Source organism: Phragmites australis, chromosome 22 (assembly GCF_958298935.1).
Source record: "Phragmites australis chromosome 22, lpPhrAust1.1, whole genome shotgun sequence".
NCBI lineage: Eukaryota > Viridiplantae > Streptophyta > Magnoliopsida > Poales > Poaceae > Phragmites > Phragmites australis.
This window is the reverse complement of record NC_084942.1, coordinates 22,559,168-22,581,756: the sequence shown is the minus strand read 5'-3', so window position 1 is coordinate 22,581,756 and position 22,589 is coordinate 22,559,168. Positions and strand designations below refer to the sequence as shown.

The 22,589-nt window shown below is 43.4% G+C and overlaps 1 protein-coding gene and 1 pseudogene across 2 annotated transcripts; both read left to right on the top strand.

Moving 5' to 3' along the window:
* Positions 1–552: 552 nt before the first annotated feature.
* On the top strand, positions 553–6,958 carry LOC133905279 (homeobox-leucine zipper protein HOX33-like). Of its 2 annotated transcripts, none has more exons than XM_062347036.1 (18): positions 553–1,047; positions 2,387–2,546; positions 2,743–2,861; positions 2,949–3,039; positions 3,123–3,218; positions 3,294–3,407; positions 3,506–3,589; positions 3,848–4,003; positions 4,112–4,186; positions 4,300–4,403; positions 4,517–4,709; positions 4,870–5,058; positions 5,139–5,219; positions 5,313–5,447; positions 5,533–5,858; positions 5,995–6,100; positions 6,198–6,347; positions 6,494–6,958. In XM_062347036.1, the coding sequence occupies exons 1-18, from the start codon at positions 818–820 to the stop codon at positions 6,638–6,640; spliced, it is 2,556 nt and encodes an 851-aa protein (XP_062203020.1). In that variant the 5' UTR covers positions 553–817; the 3' UTR covers positions 6,641–6,958. The 2 variants fall into 2 exon arrangements, with proteins under 2 accessions (XP_062203020.1, XP_062203019.1); XM_062347035.1 differs by having other exon boundaries at positions 6,491–6,958.
* Positions 6,959–14,300: 7,342 nt separating this feature from the next.
* LOC133905586 (uncharacterized) lies at positions 14,301–18,420 on the top strand (annotated as a pseudogene).
* The last annotated feature ends 4,169 nt before the right edge of the window (positions 18,421–22,589 follow it).

Genomic DNA, 22,589 nt, shown 5'->3' with positions numbered 1-22,589 from the left:
GCCAACTCCATAATGACCAACGTCCATCATTGCAGGGGTGGGGTGGGAGGAAGAAGATGTAGGGAGGGAAGGAGATGGGGGAGGAAGATGCTGATAGCTTTGCTTCGGTCGTCGCCTTTGCCACAAATCGGTGATGACAATTATGATAGGTGAGACGACGAAGTGGTTAGGGTAGAGTTTGGGGAGGTCGCCGCCCGTTGCAGGGGTGGGGTGGGAGGAAGAAGATGTAGAGAGGGAAGGAGATGGGGGAGGAAAAGGCTGACAGCTTTGCTCCGACCGTCGCATTTGCCATAAATTAGTGATGATAATTATGATAGGAGAGACGGGGAAGTGGTTAAGGTAGAGTTTTGGAAGGCCGCCGCCCGTGAGAGGACACCGATGGGGGCACAGCAAGACCTTTTTAAATGGGGAAACCTCTTTTGTATTAGAAGAAGTAAAGCCGAAGTATCTCATTCTCATGTCAAGGACTGGACACTACACTAATCCTTGGAGAAGAAAAGAACGGGAGGACCGGAGGAGTACTTGTACTGCTACTTCTCTCTAAAAAAAGCAAAGAGGAGAGAGAAAGCTTTCATGTGACCAGAAACTACTCCTTGCCGCTGCTGTAGCAGTACTCTATTAAAACCATCTCCCCACGCTCGCCTGCTCCTCGACTCTCCTTCACTTCCAAAGCCACCTCCACCTCCTCCAAGAAACCCCCACCGCCATGGCAGCAACCACGGGAGGAGCTTGCGGCGGTGCCTTGACCCTCAGGCCATGACGCATCGGCGTCCTTGGCCTCATACTCGTGGGTTAGCTAGTGACGGCAGAGGCAAGCATGGCGACGGTGGCGATCAGGGAGAAGCTGTCCCCGGGTGCGGGGGCAGCGCCGCAGGTGGACACGGGCAAGTACGTGCGGTACACGCCGGAGCAGGTGGAGGCGCTGGAGCGCGTGTACAGCGAGTGCCCCAAGCCCAGCTCGCTGCGCAGGCAGCAGATCATCAGGGAGTGCCCCATCCTCAGCAACATCGAGACCAAACAGATCAAGGTCTGGTTCCAAAACCGCAGGTCAGTCGCTCCCCGATCGATCTGGATGGGTGATTCGAGGGTTCTTGTGGGGAATGCGGGAAAAGGAACCCCTTTCTCCACCGGTTTGCTAGATACTTGTTCATTTTAGGGGATGTTTCCGTTGGATGCTGGAGATGAGATTCATAACCTATCATTGTTCGTTTTGCATTTACTTTTGGTGCAGAAAGGGTGAATTTTTATGCGGTTTTGGTGTGTTAGATTTGGCTTTGGATTAATTTTGGCCGGTTCCTTGCTTGGTATATGGAAATAGGCGTCCCTTCTTTCGTCTTTACCTCGGTAAAGATTGTATTCTTGGCTTTTTTAGCAGATTTTTTTTGTTTTCGGTTGTGGGAAAAAGGCTCGTTTTTGAGGATTTGTAGGAGTGTCTTTAATGTTCTTTTGCAGTAGAAATGAGGGCATTTTGTAGGGGTTGAAGCTGCTAGCCTGCTATTGTTCTGAAATTTGCGAAAATGAGGTATCTTGGTCGGTTTTCTTGAATCTGTGCTTATTTCATCGAGATTTGTTTGGACTTCGAGAAGCTTTCCACATCGATCAGGGTTTCTGTGTCTCCACTCTCCAGTACTTTTTATAGCATCTTTCTTGCTGTTCGTGGGGTGCGTAGGGGGCTGAAGCAAGCACCTTGCAGTGGTTCCTTGTGTATTTTGTGGTGATGTGAGTGGTCAAATATTCTGGATTTTGAAGGACTGCACACTTTCTTTGTCAAATATTTGGCTTATGTGTTGTTGCAAATGTGATGCCGTTTGTGGTGACACTGATTGGCTTGAATAAAACTGCTTGGGAATTTCTTGTTTCCTGTGCTTGCCATTCTGAGGCGAGGCCCATCTTTTCCACCTCAGTGGTGGTGTTCTTGTTCCTGTGATTTTTTTCAGTTGATTAAAAGTTTGGTAATAGTTTTGTTCGTGGTGGTGCCACTGTGGAAGAATGAGAATAACGACACCTTTTAAGCAAACGTTTGATGAAGGTTAAAAAAAACAAAGAATCTTTCACCCTGAGCTCAGGAAGTGCAAATTTAGACCAGACTTCATAGATGCAGACACACACATCACTTTCAATTAGGCAATGATTCACATATTTCGGTTACTACATAGTAGCCATTTGTCTCTTTTGCTGCACCTTTTTCGTTATATTCCTGTATAATGACCCCCTTTCATGCCATAAGAGAATATTGCTGAAATACCTTTGCATCGCTCCCTTTCTGTTCATTTGGTTTGTGGCAACCAAGAACTAGAAGGGAATCCTGTGCATTAGAAGCCACTATTTGCTTACTTACTTTCTTATGTGTGTCTGCCACTGAACCGTGCCTTCTTGTGATTGGTAGATGCCGGGAGAAGCAGCGCAAGGAGTCCTCTCGCCTGCAAACTGTGAACCGGAAGCTGAGTGCGATGAATAAGCTGTTGATGGAGGAAAATGACCGGCTGCAGAAGCAGGTGTCCCGTCTCGTCTACGACAACGGGTACATGCGGAACCAACTCCACAATGTGAGCTTCCTGTCTCTTTTCAGTGTCGTTTTGGCTTTGTACTAGAATGGTTTCGTTTCATGACTCATAGCTTGCTGCATTCTTGGTTCAATAGTCTATTACAGTAGTACTAGCTTATATGCCTGTTATCGTTGTTGATTGCTACTTTTCTGTTATCTTTTTTTGCTTGCAGTAACATTTGCTTGTAATTTGGCAGCCTTCTGTAGCCACCACAGACACGAGCTGTGAGTCTGTGGTGACAAGTGGTCAGCACCACCAACAGCAAAACCCAGCAGTTCCGCATCCCCCACAAAGGGATGCGAACAACCCAGCAGGGTAACTGGAAAACCTATTTCAATTTTTATCCAACGCTATGCTTGGTCTATGTGAGTTTGATGAAATGTTATTTTCCTTTTTGTGCAGTCTACTCGCCATTGCTGAGGAGACCTTGGCAGAGTTCATGTCCAAGGCGACTGGAACTGCTGTCAACTGGGTGCAAATGGTTGGGATGAAGGTAATGTGCTTGTACTCACCGTACAATATTGTAATGCACACTTTGATTTGTTCTCACCATTTCAAATGTGATACTAATCACAGCCTGGTCCGGATTCCATTGGAATCATCACTGTTTCGCACAACTGTAGTGGCGTAGCAGCAAGAGCTTGTGGCCTTGTGAGCCTTGAGCCCACAAAGGTATGCTGTTTCTCTTTGGCCTACTTTCTTTCCCGTTCTGCAGACAGAGACACCCCCTAATGAATTTCTTTTTAGGTTGCCGAGATCCTTAAGGATCGCGCATCGTGGTATCGCGATTGCCGGCGTGTTGATATCCTCCATGTTATCCCCACGGGTAATGGTGGAACAATTGAGCTGATCTACATGCAGGTATATATCTGCTCAGAAGTTTCACTTTTTTATGTGCTTGTTTCTGTACTAGTTACTATACTTATCTTGATAATGATCATTTCTCTTTTAATTTGTAGACTTACTCACTGACAACTCTGGCAGCACCGCGCGACTTTTGGACGCTCCGTTACACCAGTGGCCTTGACGATGGCAGTCTTGTGGTATTGCTCAAGTCCTTGATTTGTCTGCTGTCATTTTTTATTTTTTCGTCATGGTCTGACCGGGCTCAATCTGTTTGGATCGAACTTATCATTGTGCCTTTTCACTGTAGTGCAAACACTGTTGTATAATTGTGCCTTTTCACACTAGTGTAAATACCGTTGTGTTAAATGGTGCTTGGCTGCCACTTTTGGCACAATCATTATATTTGCTGCTTACCTGCAGTATTGGTAACAATGTGGCACTGTCTTGTTCTGTAGATCTGTGAAAGGTCATTGACTCAGTCCACTGGAGGTCCTTCTGGACCTAACACTCCGAATTTTATCAGAGCTTTGGTCCTTCCTAGTGGCTATCTGATTCGACCATGTGAGGGAGGTGGCTCCATGATTTACATTGTGGACCATGTTGATCTGGATGTAAGTAGCAACAAGGCTTTCATATTAACGAGTGTGCACTTAAATAGCAAGATATGCATTTTTTGTGAGCAGAGATACGTGTCTAATTATCTTATTTTTCTACTATAGGCTTGGAGTGTGCCTGAGGTCCTTAAACCACTCTATGAATCTCCAAAGATCCTTGCACAGAAGATGACTGTTGCGGTATGTCTTACTGTTCTATTTTCATGGTTACTAAGCACTTATTGGGCTTTGGTGCGACTCCTGAATCTGTAGTTTTACTGATGCACCAGTGACATGTACTGGTTTGTGTACAGGCGATGCGACACATTAGGCAAATTGCGCATGAGTCAAGTGGTGAAATCCCCTATGGTGGGCGCCAGCCAGCTGTTCTCAGAACCTTCAGTCAAAGGCTCAGCAGGTGTAAAATATCGAATGGCCCTGTGCTCATATAAGCAATTTGCCTGTCTTTCTTGTAATAGCATTCCATGCTCTTGTCTACTGCTGCTCTGAAATCCAAAATCTGATTTGCAGAGGCTTCAATGATGCTGTGAGTGGCTTTCCAGATGATGGTTGGTCTTTGTTGAGCAGTGATGGCGCTGAGGATATTACAATTGCAGTAAACTTATCTCCAAACAAACTTGTTGGATCCTATGTCAGCCCCTCCCCATTCTTTTCTGCTGTCGGGGGTGGCATCATGTGCGCAAAAGCATCAATGCTACTGCAGGTTTTTACATATGCTCAATTCTGTTCCTTTTTAAGAAACCATATACTCCATTTAGTTGCTTGTTACTATACTAAATGGACAATCTTCGTGCTTGTTTCACCTGAACAAAATTATTCCCTTGAGTTAACCTTACTCCAATATACTTCTTTGGATATTGTAGAATGTGCCACCTGCTCTACTTGTGCGATTTTTGAGGGAGCATCGCTCTGAATGGGCTGATCCTGGTGTTGATGCTTATTCTGCCGCCTCTTTGAGGGCCAGCCCATATGCTGTTCCGGGTTTGAGGGCTGGTGGGTTTATGGGCAGCCAGGTTATACTACCCCTTGCACATACCTTAGAGCATGAAGAGGTGATTAGTTTCCCTTCTGCTGTCTTGTTGTAATGAATGGCCAATATAAGTTCATATGGCTAACTCCTTTTGAATTTTAGTTCTTGGAGGTCATTAGGCTTGAAGGACATGGCTTCAGCCATGATGAGGTGCTTCTATCTCAGGATATGTTCCTCCTGCAGGTATGATTTTTTTCTTTTAAAATTGGTTTCTTGCTCTAGGTTTCACTTGTTATTTGCATTCTCATGGCGATGCAATATTATTTTCTTCCGCAGCTTTGCAGTGGGGTTGATGAGAATGCTCCAGGTGCATGTGCACAGCTTGTCTTTGCACCTATTGATGAATCTTTTGCTGACGATGCACCACTGCTACCTTCAGGCTTCCGTGTGATACCACTGGATGGGAAGACGGTTAGTATATTTGATCTGTGTAGTTACTCCTGGAGTCTTATCTTGTCTGTTTGACACTGGTTAGTCATAATCGGCTCAACTGCAGGATGTGCCATCTGCCACACGCACACTTGATCTTGCATCTGCCCTTGAGGTTGGATCAGGTGGAGCTTTGCGTGCATCAAGTGACGCGTCCAGCGCGTGCAACATGAGATCGGTCCTGACAATTGCCTTCCAGTTCTCCTTTGAGAACCACCTTCGTGAGAGTGTGGCAGCAATGGCGAGGCAGTATGTCAGAGCTGTGATGGCATCTGTGCAGAGGGTTGCCATGGCGATAGCTCCTTCCTGCATTGGCTCACAGATAGAAATGAAGCATCCACCGGGCTCTCCTGAGGCACTTACACTTGCTAAGTGGATTGGCAGGAGCTACAGGTAGAACCCTGTTTCTCGGCTTAGCATTATTTGTTTTATCTATATTTGTATCCAATATGTTCTGTTCATGTATTGCTTATGCTGAAATCATATGATCAAACACTGTTTCTAAAAAAGTTATGGCTCTAAATTTCAGGGTTCACACAGGAGCTGAGATCCGCTGGTCGGACACTGAAGATGTGGATTCTCCCCTGACGCTCCTCTGGAAGCACAGCGATGCGATACTCTGCTGTTCTCTGAAGGTTAGCACCGCACAATTTTACGCTCTTGTTCTCATGATTTCATCACATCACTCTGCCTGTTCTGGAACCACTAATTCTGGCTGTCGACTGTTTGCAGGCTGCTCCTATGCTCATGTTCGCCAACAGCGCCGGGCTCGACATCCTGGAGACCACGCTGATCAACATCCAGGACATGCTGCTTGAGGCGGTCCTCAGTGACGAGGGCCGGGAGGCTCTGTTCTTGGAGCTCCCCAAGATCATGCACCAGGTAAATAATAATCAGCATTGTACCACTCTGCTGCTTGATTTCTGCCTCCCTGCTGGCTCCTTCGTTGTCTGGTTGGTTGGTTGGCGGCACACATGAGGGCGCATGAGACTGAACTGAAACCTGCCTGCCTCTCCTCTCCTCAGCAGGGTTTCGCGTACCTCCCTGGCGGCATGTGCAAGTCGGGCATGGGGCGGCAGGCGTCGTATGAGCAGGCGGTGGCCTGGAAGGTGCTGGGCGACGATGGCGCGCCGCACTGCCTGGCCCTCATGCTGGTCAACTGGACCTTCATCTGATGCTTCAGCCTCACTCACCACCAGCACCAGTTCGCTGCTCTGCTGCTACAGGCTTGTGGCTGAAGCCCTCCTTGCCGTCCTACGAGATGGTACTTATCCTGCTTGTTTGCACATGTGTGCCGTCATGATCAAGACCTCAGACAATGTTATCCCTGCTTTGTTTAAGTTTGTGTGACGTGGAACAGGACTTCGCTGTGTTTGTGTGCGTTTGATTGCCTGTGTGCATGTGATCTATGTATGACCATGCATGGTTTGTGTGCTGTACTACCAACCTGGGACATAAAGAACTGCTTGATACATGTTTAAGTTACAGTTGAATATCTGTGCGTTTATAACGTGAGCTAAAATTTACACACAATAACATTAGACGATAACATTATGCAGGATTGTGTTACAAGGTGTGTGGCATGAGGAAGTATTTTATGGATCATATGTGTGTGCGTGCTATGGAATAAAAAGAAGAATAAAAGAAAAAGAATGAAAAAGAAGAGTTACTTATGTATGTGTGTATAGTTGGTGAGGTATTGCTCAACTGTTTTTTTTTTATTCTTCACCATTGAATACAGTTGTAGTATAACATGAACGCGTGCACTTACTCCACCCACACGCACTCACTCCACACACACCTAACGTACGCACATACTAACCCTACAACTACACACAGCTTGAAGGAAGCGTCCATCCAAAGATCATCAGGACCCAACGAGAATCCCGAAGACGACGAGTACGTCGTAATCCCTTCTGTAGCGTCACGCTGGAGAAACCGGAGAAATCCGAAATAAATCAGATCCTCCCATGCGTCACCTGGACTTGAAGCCCGGGTGGGCTTGGCTCAAAACTCTGGCCTTACCACCGTGCCGAAGGCATGTTCGCCTCAACTGTTTAGATAGGAGAAAAGAAAATGTAAGGATGTTGTGTTAGAATTGGCCTTGGCCCAGTGTAGTCTAATGCGTGAGGTTTAGGTAGCCTAGTTGTTTTGCGTATGGCCCATGTGGTTAGGACGCGACCTGGTAATTGGTGTGTGTGGTTCATGTGGGTGTGTTAGGCCATGTGGGAGTGGACATCTCATGTGGGGATGTTTGCCCATGCGGGATCTAGTGGAAAGGTATGATGTTTTATCTGTTTTGTATGATTACTATGTATTTTTTTAAGTAGCAGAGATAGAGATTTTTCATTCTAAATTTTCTTATGGTTGACTGATTCATTGGTTGCTACGGGGCTTTGATCAATTGTGTTGCTGGTTCTGTATGTTGAGAACTCGAAACCCCAGTTGACTTTTAGTATAGTTTTGCAAGTATTTTCGGGGGTAAAAATTCAAAAATAGGCAATAAAAACTACCATATTTGCCAAAATAAATAATACATCGGTGTAATAAATCTAATACCTATATTCGGCACTTTAAACACCAAAAAATCGATTTCGATACCTGAGGTCTCGAAAACTCATGTATTCAGTACCTGGAGTGCCAAAGACTGTATTGGCACCTTATGTGTCGAATACAGGGAATAGTGACGTATTCGGTACCTCAGTATCGAATACAGGCCGGCACTGCTTCGTCCCTCACGTCGCGTCTTATCATGTGTCATTTCAGAGCTAAATAGAATACAATCATGTCTACCATTTGCTTGGATAGAATACAAGTGTCATTCAGAAAGAATTGTGCTTGGATGGTACGTTAATATAATAAACTTACCATCACATCAATTAGACAAATAGTTCGTAAACAAAATAAATAGTCATGTCTACCATTTGCATAGTTCATAATGCATAGATATTGAATACCTAGATCATCTCAAGATGGCAGAGGAAAGTGGTGATGCAGATTAGTAGAAGAATACCAGCTGTGTCAGTCAATGCTATCAGGGTAAGATGGTTATCATCTCCGAGGTGTTAATGGGAAGTTATAAGGATGAGTACTAGCAAATCCACCATTATTTTCAGGGTCATCAATGTCTTCCGGAGATGAAGGCCTCGGAGGGAGGGGTTGTTGTAGCATGAAACTGTCGTCATCGTCATCTTGAGCTATCACGGTAGCAGCACGTCCTATTTCCTTGTCGGTTGTATGCTATCTTGATGTGGTACGTGAACGTCCTCTTGCAGTGATCATTGGAACTTCTACTATATTGCTATTGGAACATTGAGGTATTAGGGGTATGAAATCATCATCCTCATTGTTCTCGTTATTTTCTGAATGAGTAGTAGAGGGTGCTCGTGTACCCCTAAGGTTCGCTGACCGTCGTTGTCTTCTACGTGAACCAGGTATAACACCTCCGCCAAAAAGTATATACATCACCAAGAAGTTTGTGATGTCTTTGTTGATCAATTGTGTCTTTCGGGAACGCCTAACGTAAAAGAGGAGCATTCAAATCAAGGGGAAAAAGATAAGTATGGTGAGCACATAGGAAATTAGGAACCTGAATATGGGATGCATACTGGTTAGGTAACATCACTATCGTTCTTTGTCTCCTCGAGAAACTTAGAACAGAAGGATGATCGACTAATTCGCACACCTTGAGATATGTTTGATGATGCTCATGCAAGAGAGCTCTAAGGTCCTCGATGGTTATATGTTGGAGCGAAGCAGTTAACACAGAACAGAAAGGTCTTGCATGCAATTTAGCCACGATTTGGATTGTGTTGTTCTCCTTGAAGTGATCATCCTTCCTTTCACGCACAACCTACAATAAGAAATTAAGTGCTATATAGATCGTTGTAGATGTCCATAAAAAGTCTATACTCGAAGATCCCGCTATAGATTTATTGATCCTTCATTACAACGTTTTGGCTCTGTACCAAAGCACGAATCCTTGATTATTTAAGAAACATTAAAAAAGTATTAAATATAATAATTAGTTGACAAACATTACATACATTATGTGCCAGAAAGGGTACAATATGATCATTTAAATTCTATGTGCTAACCTGACATCGTGAGTGTCATGGATTAGGGCCCAATGCTCCGTCGGCTCCCCACTATCCAGTGGCTAAACATAGCATGCGAACGGCTAACGATAGTTTGTCCCCCAACCATTTGCGTTCGCAGATGGTCCTCTTGTGCTTGTTAATCTGACATCATCTTGCGAGTGGTCTCATATAATGATATAACTCTCCCCATATCTCCTTGAATTTCGCTTGCTGGTTCTACAGACATAACCCTTTGAATCACTTTACAAGAGACTTGATGTGGTACCTTGTGTACATGTTCGCTTCTAAGTGTTGCATGCACTATTTTCTCTCCACATCAGACCATGCAATGGAGTTATTTGTGCTATCATGCATCACATCCAACGCATGCAGAAGACCCTTGTTGTAGTTTGAGATGATGCAAACTTGTTCTCTGTTTCCCACGACACGTGTCCTCACCAAAGTGAGGAACCGCGACCAGCTATCATTGTTCTCACTCTCAACCATTGCAAAGGCGAGAGAAATGATCTGATTATTTGCATCCGTTGTTATCGCTGTTATAAGGATATCATGGTACTTGGCGCTTAGAAATGTGGCATCCACACGTACAACCGACCTGCAATATCTGAAAGCTTCAATGCTTTGTCTAAATGACCAGAATAACCTAATGAGGTATCGATAGTGGTGTTGTATGACACATCCTCTAGCTTGATTGGGTCATCCGTCATGTCCCACTGAGTCCCTATATTCATTATGGCAATCTTCTGCATTAGCCTCGAAGCATAGTTATAAAACTCCTCGAAGCTTCCAAATAGCATCTTCAATGCCTTTTGCTTCGCTCACCATGCGGTGTAGTAATTGATCAGCATACCCGTCTTAGTCTGCACCTCTTTTATAATGGATTTTGGCGAGAAACAAATGTTCGTGCAAAAAAGAGTGATGAGGAGTTAGGCTATGAACCTCGCATCAACGGCGTGTCTTACATTCCTAATAGCCTATTCGCTGCATGTATATGAGGTGTGTCTACTGATCACAAAATAGTTCTCATATTTCTGCATATGTGCTCGTACGAAGTAAGGGCAATTCAGGCGCTTGATATATCTTACATTATACTCCGTAGGATTAGACCGAGCGCACTTGTGGTCCTTTCTTGTCATTACAACATAGTTGCTAATAAAGTGGATGACCTCCTTTTTTCACGAAATTGTTGTGTGAATTGGATGTCGCTATTTTTGTATCCCTAGTTAGATAAGGTGTTATACTAAACGAGAGCATGATCCAGCAGCCCAGCACCACGAAAGTTCTGGATCGCAGGCATCGGGTCATCATTGTTAGCAACTTCTTCATCCTTGCTACCACCGGTTTCATCATCCATGCATCCTGTATGTACCTTAGAAGGGTCCACTCTAACTCTCTCTCTACCGAAACTGCCCTCCCTGATATGCCCTCCATCCTCTTCATGAATCACCTGCTGGCCTGATCCTTCCACGGTAGTTACTGCATCACCTTGCACCAGTTGTGGCCATATGTTTACGTACACCTCTATATCAAAGTTCTCCTCCAATACCTTACGTGAGTACAAAGCCTATGCGTTGTTTCTTCTCATCTCAAAAACCATATGGACAATAAACGAGCTGTTTGGAATAAGTCGTGGCCACACATTCTCTAGGACAACAGTATAAGATTGCTGATTCAGACGCAAAAGGCTTATAATATCTGATTTTAGACCATCCAGGTCATTAGGTATCTCAATCGCCGGCAGTTCTGAATTGTTACGAGCCTCCCGTGTAAAACTATGGGGCGTTCTCCAAAATAAATATGAAAAATCGTACCGTATCTTCTAAACAAAGGTACATATAATAAAATAACTATTTAGATGTATGTACGATACACAACTAATTATGTCCCTTAATAAATAATAAATAAATTAACAATACAAATTAAATAGTATTATACTTAACAATGCTAAATATTTAAATAATTAACAATGCTAATTAAATCATCAATATTAAATTCAAATAAAATATTTAATATTAAATTAAAATATTAATTAAACTAACATGAAAGTTATATTGATCAAATATTCAATCTCATTATAAATTGACTCCAAAACTATTTTGAAAGCTAATTTTGCTAGGTTTCTTTATACCACATTTACTCTTCCAAAAGTCAGAAGCATCAACATACCGCTCTCAACCCGAGCGATCATCTCCTCTTTACGTTGAATACTATTATGCCTATAGTTCCTAACAAAATTTTAGTGTCCACATTTGACAATAACACTAAAAATATTGTCTATTTGACTTTATAGCTGTTTCTCTTCTTTAAGTAAGGGCAGAAGTTCTTATACGTATCACTATTTTAATAGATTGAATTAAAATAATAATTAAACAGGCGCACACCACTATTAATTAAAATTTTTAATTTGACAATTTTTGGTGTATTGTGATTTTTATCAAATCTTTCTGTACAAATTAATTTTTTTTTAATCCTTTTAAAATTTATTTTTTATCCTTTACCCTTTCTTTTTTCTTCATTTTTCTCTCTTTCCTCTCATTGCACTGACACACTACTTATACCTATGGAGAGCATACATACACTAGATCATCACCCTACGTCACCACTAGCACTAAGTGCCACCACTAGACCATAATATTATTAAACTAATTAAATAATCTAATTACATTGACTAATCAAATTCACGTTAATTACTATTATACAATTTACTTAATCTAACTAAGTAAATAATTACTATTATATAAATTCACGCTAATTACTATTATACAAATTCACCCTAAGTACTATTACACTGACTAAGCAAATAATCAAATTCATATAATTAAACTAAGCAAATAATTATACAAATATAATTGAATAAATTAAACAATCTACTTACTCTAATTACTAATATTACTCTAATTACTAATATTACTGCAAGTATTAATTAAATAAATAATTTAAGTACTTACTTTAACTCGCACTACTCCTCCTCCTCTTATCGGACTGATTCTACTCTCCTCATACTACTACTCCTCCTCATCTCGAGCTGCTTCTCCTCTTCACGCCATGCGCTGCTGCCTCTCCTCTCCTCTCCTCCCTTGATCACACTGCTCGTCTCCTCTCTGGTCGCGCTGCGACTCCTTACCAGTCCGTTCTCATTTTATAGCGAAACACAACAGCGCAGAGGCTAACTAATTAACGTGGGACAACAGCGCGTGGGTTCAAGGACAACAGCGTGTGGGTTCAGGGACAACAGCGTGTAGGTTAAAAAACCGACAAAAGCAAAACAACGCGACACGACGCAAATCGGGGGCACCGAAAATAGCGACATGATGTGATATAAGCAGCAGTCTGTATTCGGCATCTAAGGTGCCGAATACAGTGAGTTTTCAGCATATGAGGTGTCGAATACAGTAAATAGTGCTGTATTCGGCATCTCAGGTTCTGAATATAGGAGTTCTCAGTATCTCATGTGCCGGAATCAATTTTTTGATATTTAAGATATCGAATACAGATGCTATATTTATAAATACGTCGATATATTGTCTATTTTAACAAATATAACGACGTTTCTCATATATTTTTGGATTTTGCCCTTTTTTTGGTGGTAGCACTCAGCGTTGGAGCAGAAACGGCTGGTGCGCGCATGTCCTGCACAAGCAAAAGCTCCAGCTCCAGCCGTGGAGTGGAGCCATTCTGTGTCCTGCACAAGCAGAAGCTCCAGGCATGGGGAGGAGCCATTCTGACTATGCCGTCCGTACCCACGGCAGCAGGCAGCTAGGCGAAAGCCCCTCCCGGCCACGCATGGACGGAACTGCCCCCTGGGTTGTTACCGCCTTCCTGCCATGCCACGAGCAGCCATGCCATGTCAGAGCCAGTCTACCGTCAGCAGAGCAGGGGCGGATCCAGGGCCCATGCTAGAGGCTGCAGCACGGGCCCAGCCCAGGAAACCAGAAGAAGATAGAGAAAAATTCTGAAAAAATTCATCATTTCAGCATACAAGCTATGAATTTAGTCCAATAGCAAGAGGCCCAGCACCCCCTTGGCATTGGGCTGGATCCGCCCCTGCAGCAGAGTAGAGGAAATCCGTTAGCATTTCGTGCAATTGCTTACCAGCGTGTTCATGGGAGCGAATAAGTACATGGCGCACACGCGTCGCCGTCCGCTCCCGGTCGCCGGCGGCCGGTAAAATGGCTTGCAGCACATGCACCGGCGGCGCCATTGCTTGCCACCCACACAGTTCCAGCATCAGCCCAGTCCAGTCGGCAACGAGAGGAGGCATGCAAGCTGGCAGGGAGCAGCACGATGCAGACAATGCACGGATTTTTTTAAAATTAAAAAAATTAAAAAGTAGGTGTTTGTTTGAAAAAAAATTGTAAAATAAAAAAATACAGCATTCCAATACTCTCAAAATCCAAAACACTATCAAAATAATCATTTGAAAAAATCTGAAAAAATGTATGGTGCACCTATTTTTGCAATCTTTTGATTTTTGAAATATAAAAATAAAAAGGTCGAAAATACACTACGTGCGATGCCAGCTACTAGTGTGGGCCGTGGGCCTGAAGATATGCCATGTGTGGGCTGAGGCGGGCCAGCCCAGTTAAAGAAGCCCGCACCAGCGACAAACTAGGTCTAAGTTGGGCTAGGTCCGTCGCACACCAAAGGCCCAAACCACCCGTCGTCTCCTTCCACCAGCAGCAACCCGCCCGCCACTTCCCTTCCCTTGGATGGAAGCCGCCAGGCCCCCATGGCCATGCTCGCCCTCTCCTCCCAACCCATCGCCTCCTCCTCCTCCTCTGCCTTCATCCTCCCAAAGCCATTCAGACCCCACCACCGCTTCCTCCTCCCCAAACCCCTCACCTCCGCCGCCACCTCCATGTCCGCCCTCATGCTGCCGAGCCCTCAGGGCGACCCCACCCAGCTCTTCCTCCGCCTGCCGTCGCACCCGGTCCCAACCGCAACCCTCGCCGCCTTTCGTCGCCGCGCGTCCGCCCTCGCCCCGGCCACCGCACCGTGCCTCCACCGCCACCTCTGCTGGCTCCTCGCCGACGCTGCACCCTGTTAGAATGGAACGTGTCTAATTCACATAAATCTTAGCCCTAACAATAGACACATCTTAATAGCGGAAGCGTGAGCACTAACCGTTTGTCGGTGATGCCATTGAATGAGGATGGAAGGTGTGAACACGTCGGTGTAGGCGTAGATGAGTCGAAGTAGAAGTGGCCTACTCGGTGAGGTCGATGGCGATGTAAAAACGCCGGGAGAAGACCGGCAGTGACATCGGTCTTCGCTCCGTTGGTAGCGCCCTAATGATCAAGTTAGAGTTTTGAGGTGTTGGGGAGATGTAAACCCTGGCGTGAAAAGGATAATCACGTAGGCGCCAGCTCCCCCTTATTTATGTTGCGCTGCATGGAACGGGACCAAAACCAAAAGTTGGTTTCCGCCGCTGATCAAGGCGCATGAAGGTGGGCCTAGCCCCCAGCCCCCTTAGGATTCGATCTGTTTGTTAGCCGAGATCAACCAACACACCCGACCCCGACTCTGACCCGACGCTCCTCCGCGCGCCGCTCGGCTACCTTGAGGCCCTCTGGCTCCGCCACATGCGGGACCACCGGCCGTTCCAGTACGTGGTCGGGAACTAGCACTGGCGGGACCTGGTGGTGGCCGTCAGGGGGGGGGGGGGGGCGTGCTCATCCCGCGGCCCGAGACGGAGGCCGTGGTGGACATGGTGCGGAAAGTTGAGGAGTTCAGGGCTGGGTGGTGGGCGGACCTCGGGACAGGGAGCGGCGTGATTGCAGTAGCCGTGGCGAGGGAGCTTGGGCCCGAGGGGAAGGTGGTCGTAGTCGATGTCAGTGAGGTGGCCATCGAGGTCGCGCGGCTCAACATCGAGAGGTACGGCGTGCAGGTGAGCCCAAGGGAATTGCGTTTCTCTTTTGAATTGACAAAGTTAAGGTGTTTTTTTTTCATATTAAAAGAAAAGCTACATTGCTCAGAATAACATGTTGCTACTTGAACTGAGCTAACTGGACAGCGAGTGTACCGAGCTAAGTGAGTCTGTATTCCTGGTAGAATAGAGTATAGTGTGTAACTGGTAGTGTAGGGCTGGATTGTGGATAGTTAGCTGGATGGACTTGCTGCTGGTATTGTTGATGGGGAGAGGGGCCTTTGAATTGGCATTTACATAAAAGTTAGGTAAATTTCAAGCTAGGACACAGTGTAGTTTCATTCTAGCAGTAGCTGCGTATGCCTTTCACCGTTTTTTGGACTTTTGTTGAGGAAAGCATGCACTAAGATGTTCCTTTTTAGCTTTGAAGTTTGGTGAGCATAAGCATGAATCTGCGGATCGTATGCTTTCTGGTACTGTATGTTTGTTCATTGTGTTAAACCACTGTAGGATTCAGTGCGAAAATTGCACACGTGCGTTTCGCCCCATGCTTACGTGCTGTATCTATCATTCTCTGATTGCCAATCTTATATGCCCTAGTTAGTGTCTGGGAAGTAAAAAATAAAACTATCACAAGCTTGGGTTTATAATTGTTTTGCACAGTTCATTTTGTTTTACCTTGACGAATACATAGAAAATCACTATTGATACTGAGTTTTGCCATGGTAAAATCAGGATAAAGTTGAAATAAGGCATGGCTCGTGGTTCAAAGCTCTAGAAGATGTGAAAGGAAAACTCATGGGCGTGATTAGTAACCCTCCATATATACCAACCGATGATCTACCTGGTCTGCAGCCTGAGGTTGGTTGGCATGAGCCAAAATTGGCACTTGACGGAGGCAAGGATGGTCTTGAGCATTTGCTCCATCTTTGCGAAGGGTTATCTTCAGCTCTGAAGCCTGGGGATTTCTTTGTTTTTGAGGTAAGACATCTTACGACACTGTTTCTCGTAGTATGTTTACATTTTTTTTCTACTACTAGCAATTCTATATTAACACTGCAAATATGACTGGATGAACTCACCATTTTTCAGTCATATGGAAACTGATATTTTCGTGGGAAGATGTTCTCCTGTCTAGCTGGATTGGGACTTTCATTCTTATGACTTTCAGTTGATAATTTAGTGCAACAGGTGAATTTGTTTAGAAAGCCTGATGTTCATGTGGACATATCTCATGCCACAAAACATGAAAAGTGTTGCTCTTACACCTATCATGATTACCCCAACCCTGTTAACCTACTGGGCCTTGACTCATACACTACACATCACAGATGCCCACCGTTCCTGTTTGCCTTTGTTGTTTTGCAAGACTCATACTGATATTGTTGCTTCAGAAGCTAACATTCAGATATCTCTTTGCGTCTATTTGGCAGACAAATGGCTACAAACAGTCCGAGTTCCTGGTTGATTTGGTAAGTACAAAGTGGAATTCTACTTTTCACGATGTGGAAGCAGTTTTAGATTTCGCAGACATCAAACGTTTTGTAACAGGATATCGCAGATGAACACTACGGTGCAGATGATGATCTAATCTTTTGGAGACAAGTTTTGTTCCCTTACGATTTTGGGTAAGAATCATGCAGTGGTATCGTACAACACTGCACAGCCTGTTATCTCTCGTGCCTCTGACTCAAGTACCACAAGTTAATTACTTAAACGTATGCTTCTCCTAGAATAATGTTCTGTCACAAATATATTGGATTGCTATGAAAACTTTGAAATGTTTCTTAGACTTCTAAAGAATCAGCTGAAACATATGATTTAGCTTCAGGTTCTTGATATCTTTGTAACAATGCAGCATACCTTTGAAAGAAATTTTTGTGATCAGCACTTTTTATTTTACTGTTTACATGCACTCAGTTGCACTTTGAAATGTTGCATTTTGTTGGTAGGGTATGGAACTAGCCTCTGAACTTTTAAAATAATGCGTGTGTTCCATAAGTATTTGTTGATTTTGGTCTCAGATGTCTTCAGCCTTGCTGATGCCGCATAAGCTCCTCAGTTTTTGTTGATTTTCACTCTCGTTGCTACTTCTCCAATAGAATTTTTATGTGCTGTAAGTTGATTTGCGTGATCATGGCAATATCATAATTATATTGTTCCGGCTTTCTAACCATCATCAATTTGAGTGTTTTGCCGGGAATACATGCTAATGATTCTGTTTGAAACGGCTACAATTTCAAGCTCTGAAACAGCCAGGCAATTATCGTTGCATCACATGATTTGGCATAACTCATACATAAAAAATTGTTAATGGAATCAACAAGTTGCACCTAGGGGGTTCAAATTGATGAACGTTCTGGGGGCCTAAACCCTCTTTCGATCATCTTGTCTTTCCCCAAACATTTCTTTATTCCTCATGTGCAAAACTGGGTTGATTGTATAATGCTGCTCCACTGCTTTTTGCAATGTTCTTGTGTTTGCATCATTTGACTCTCCACTTTTTTTACCATTGTTTGTCGGGCCCTTCCCATTTGAAACTGAGATGAATCTGGGCTGGCTTCAGCAAGAAGTGAACTTCTCATTACATTGCCTTTGCAGAGCTTATCCCTTGCGGTTTAAGCCTCTTGGTGGCAATAATATAACAAAGTCAATCATTATATTCTTTTATTCAGGCTAGATAATATTTTCCCCAAGCTGCGGATCGATGTTCCAACAACTGCCCAAGGAAGCTCTACACCAAGACAAGAGTCTTGTAGCAGTTTGCATGAAGAAAAAAATGTATGAATTTGGCCACTTGTTTTGTGGTGTGTTGGGCTATGATTATGATTTAAAGGTGAGGCTTTTGCAGTGTCCAAAATTATTACACTCTCAACACGGCACCTTGTGTGCTTAATTATTGGTGCTGTGGCCCAGGCGATTATTTTTGTAATCTTGTTTATCCCTTGCCGCCCTCTGGATCCATCTCTGAAATGAAAAAAAAATAAATCTTTTCTTTGTAACCAAAAAGCCTCAATAAACCATGGCACGTAGAATTCTTATGTGCTTCATAATGCCAGTATTCCTTTTGGCTCTCTATGATATGATGCAAGTTTGATTTGCTAATGATTTATTCATACCATTTTCTGAGTCCGTGCTAAAAGAATGCACCAGAGCTGGTATTCCAAAAATCTGAAAAATCATGAGACGTGACATGCAAAGATTGAAGCACAGGGGTCGCTCAAAAGTAATGCCGGGTCATGTGATGCCGTCTCCTCTTGTTCTTCTTCTTTGTGAAATAACAATAGCAAATGCTATACTTCTACTGCCAACTCCTTGACTGCATCTAGAAATTGTGAGAAATTGGTGAGTAGGTAGCATGTCAAGTTGACAGCATGTGAAGTAGTTCTCTCCTTTTCATCTACCCATCATTGTCGATCAAACCGGGTCGTTCTGGTTTGTTTGTTCACCAATTTGCAAGGCTCCTGTTGCATGACATGAATGATTACGCCAAAGATGTGATGAGTCGATTTGCCTACTGTGGTTGCATCATTATTATTTTTATTATTGTTTTTGTCTTCGAGAATGCGTAATTTAGGAGGTTGATGTTTCTGGATTATCATATTTGTGAAAAGAATGGGCTGTTGGGATTATAATGTGCATAGGAATTTAAAAAAAAAAAACATGCAGGAACTATAACTGAGTAAGTAACATCAAGCACCAAATCAAGTCAAGAAAAATATGTACAAGTTGGAGTTCAATGTGAGTATTTGATTTGACTTTCTCTCTTTTTTGAGATTAAAGAATGACAATTGAAAATAAAGAACAAGTGAAGATAGAAATCTTTACATTTGATACTGTAGTTAATGATAAAAAACCTGCAAATTCAATCCAAATGCAGATTTAAAATGCCGGGTCAAGATCCAAACAGCATCCATGTTATAAAAAAAAGATAATCGGGAGATAGTTCATGCATGCCATCATTGAGAGGAAAAAGAAAAAGAAAATCATGTTCTTGGCCATCTGACCTCAGATTCATGAGCAATCTCCAATCCATCACCCCTTTTGATCTGTACAACAAATTTGGTCAAATGTATAGTATTAGTAGCTATGAATGAATCAAATGCGCAAAGAAAAGGAAAAGAGGGGAGGGTGAAGGGGGAGAAAGAAAAGAGAACGTAAAGAAAAAAATGCCAAGTTGCTTTTCTTGAAGCGAAAACAAATTTTGGTTGGGGTCATGCAGACGCTTCTTGACCTGGTACTGGCAGCATTTCATCCATCTCATCACAGGTCAACTAAGAGGCAATGGCATGCTTCTTTTATCTTTACCACGCAGCCCTTGACCCAATAATTAGGCATGTGGATGGCATGTGCCTGATTTCCTTTTGCATAATCACCCCCCTAAATATGTCAAAAATAATGGAAAAGACACCTAGAGTACTCTTGGAATGTTCTCTTGAGGCTTAAAAACAAAAGGAAAAAGATAAAAGGTCAATGTCAGGACATTGGCATGTATCATTTCCTTATGTGAGGACAAATTTCTAACATTCTGGTACACTAGTTTTGGTGGTTCATCTCCCTCATCGACACCATTACTATCTTTGATCCAACACTTCCCAACTGTTTGGTACCAAACTGTAACGGCCAAGGGCAAGAGAGGAAATATCATTTTGTTCATCTACGTTGATATCATTTTGTGCTTCTATGCTTGATGTCCATGTGGACACCTGCATTTTTCAATGTTAGCAATATAATGATGAATAGAGAGAGAGAGAGAGAGAGAGAGAGAGAGAGAGAGAGAGAGAGAGAGAGAGAGAGAGAGAGAGAGAAGAAGCCTGGAGGGAGAAACCAGTTGCATATATGAAAGGACTCCCAGACAAGAAAAGGTAGAGAAAACAAGAAGAAAGCAAAAAGGCTATCAAACTCAGACTCTTTTTCACGCATATGCGATGGTGAAATTGTATTAACACAAGGAATCAAAATGTATATCATACATGTTTTTCGGCATACCACTTAGTAAAATCAAAGCGTTGCAAAAAGTGGAACATAGTTTAAAAAAGATAAACATGGCAATCCAATATTAGGAGCTCGAAATTTCCGAATGATAGAAGAGCGAGAACGTGGTTGCATCATCTGTACGAGGGGTTAAAACACTTTTTTTTTAAGCATACTACATTACGTGACATGCTCAAAATAGGGAAGATCAAACTAATGCGTATAACCCACGACCATGTTCTTACTCTCCATGTGCGTATAATCAATATGAAGTGTGCGGGTGTTGAAAGGTAGATGTTATCCAAATTCTAATTTCCTTTTGGCTACAAGGAAAAAATATGCGAGTCATACCTGGCGTGCAATATTGGTTGTCGAGATATTCTCTAACAAGGGTTGATTAAGAGAATTGGAAACGATACACATAAAAATTTAGTTGGATGTTGAATTCCTGGCCATTTCAATGGTACACTAATTACGCCAGCTGATGGCTAAGAGGTGCAACTTGTAGCTGACCTACGCACAGCCAGTGGCAAGTGGAATGAATCTCTCATCTGGCAAGTGTTCTTTCCATTTGATGCTAATGCCATTATGAGAATCCCAATTGGTTGTGTTGAGGAGGATTTATGGGTCTGGTCACTGAAAAGAAATGGAGTTTACTCAGTTAAATCAGCATACAAGTCACTATTGGGAGCTCAACAACTGCGGGATGGTAAGTTGTTGTCGGGTGGTTCCTCAACTAAAGATTGGAAACATTTGTGGAAACTGGAGGTTCCCCCTCAAGGTGAGAGTTTTTTGGTGGAGAGTGATCCACGAATTTCTCCCAACAAGGAGTGTTCTACACAAAAGACACATTGATCCAGTTACTTTTTGTGAAGTTTGTGGTGTCGAGGAGGAAAGCACCAGACATGTACTGATAGATTGCTTGGTGTCAAAATGCTATTGGAGTTGTACAAATGAGCTTATATGGTGAAACTTCCAAAGTTGCACCCGCTGACATGGGCTCAGGATTTGTTGTTTAACGAGGTATGCCCGAAGCGAGAAGTTGCCATCATTTTGTGCGGAATGTGGACACCGTGGATGGCAAGAAACAAGAGAAGGCATGGCAATGTAATGATGTCTATAAGACAGGCAATATACTGGGCCCGAGATATGTCATTTGATATTTGGCGAATACTCCATCATACGAGTACTGAGAGGCCGAGACCTCGTCAACTCGTGTGGGAGAAGCCTCTTGCAGGGTGGATCAAGTGCAACACTTCCTATGAGAATTCTACTCGCGCGACAGGTTGTGTGCTCCGAGATGAGTATGGAGATTTTCATAGTGAAGTTGTTGTTTGGTATGTGAATGCACTCATTGCCCTAGCAATGGAGGCGATGACCTGCCGAGATGGTTTGTTGTTTGCTATCGAGAGGGTGGTGTAGTGTAACTAAGGTGATCATAGAGACGAACATCAAAATACTTGCTGAGCTATGGAACAACTCTCAGCATCAGATGTCCGATATTTCGTTACTCCTTGATGATATCAAGGAGCTTAGCATGATGTTTTGAATTTTTCTATTTCTTACGCTAATCGTGTTTGTAATAAAACTGTACATTTGTGCACAAAACAAGTATCATGTATAGAGTTAGAGGTGAGTCGTTTTCCTTAGCACTGCTGCTGGTACATTAGTGTTTTTTTAATTGTAATCCTGTTGGAACTTAGTAAATGAAGCTCTTGATTCCAAAAAAAGGTATTATACCTTCACTTTGGCGAAGAAAAAAAATCCTTTCAAATTCTTTGTAGTTGGCACCACACAATTCCCAAGGCATTTTTTTCCAAGTTACCCCTATCAACCTACTTATTGAGGTCAGATGGCGTTTGGCTCCTCTCTGGTGTCTTGCTCCGCTCTGGTGATCCAACCTGCTAATCGGCCATGAGGATCTCGTTCTCCTTTACCTTTCACGATCTACATCAAGATGGTACGTTCCTCCCTCTCCTCTCCCTTGGACCTCCCAGATTTGGATCTTCAACTGGGTCTTGATCTTCAAGTTGCTGTCTGGAAAAAGTTGGGCCTCCCGATAAACTTTTCTGAAGGCAAAAATCTCAAGGAGTTCCTTTTGGTTGTAATTTTTTGGGAGATGCAAATATCGTCTTTCGGAGGATTCAGTGGGTTCTCTCTTACAAGCCACGATTGGGGGGTCTG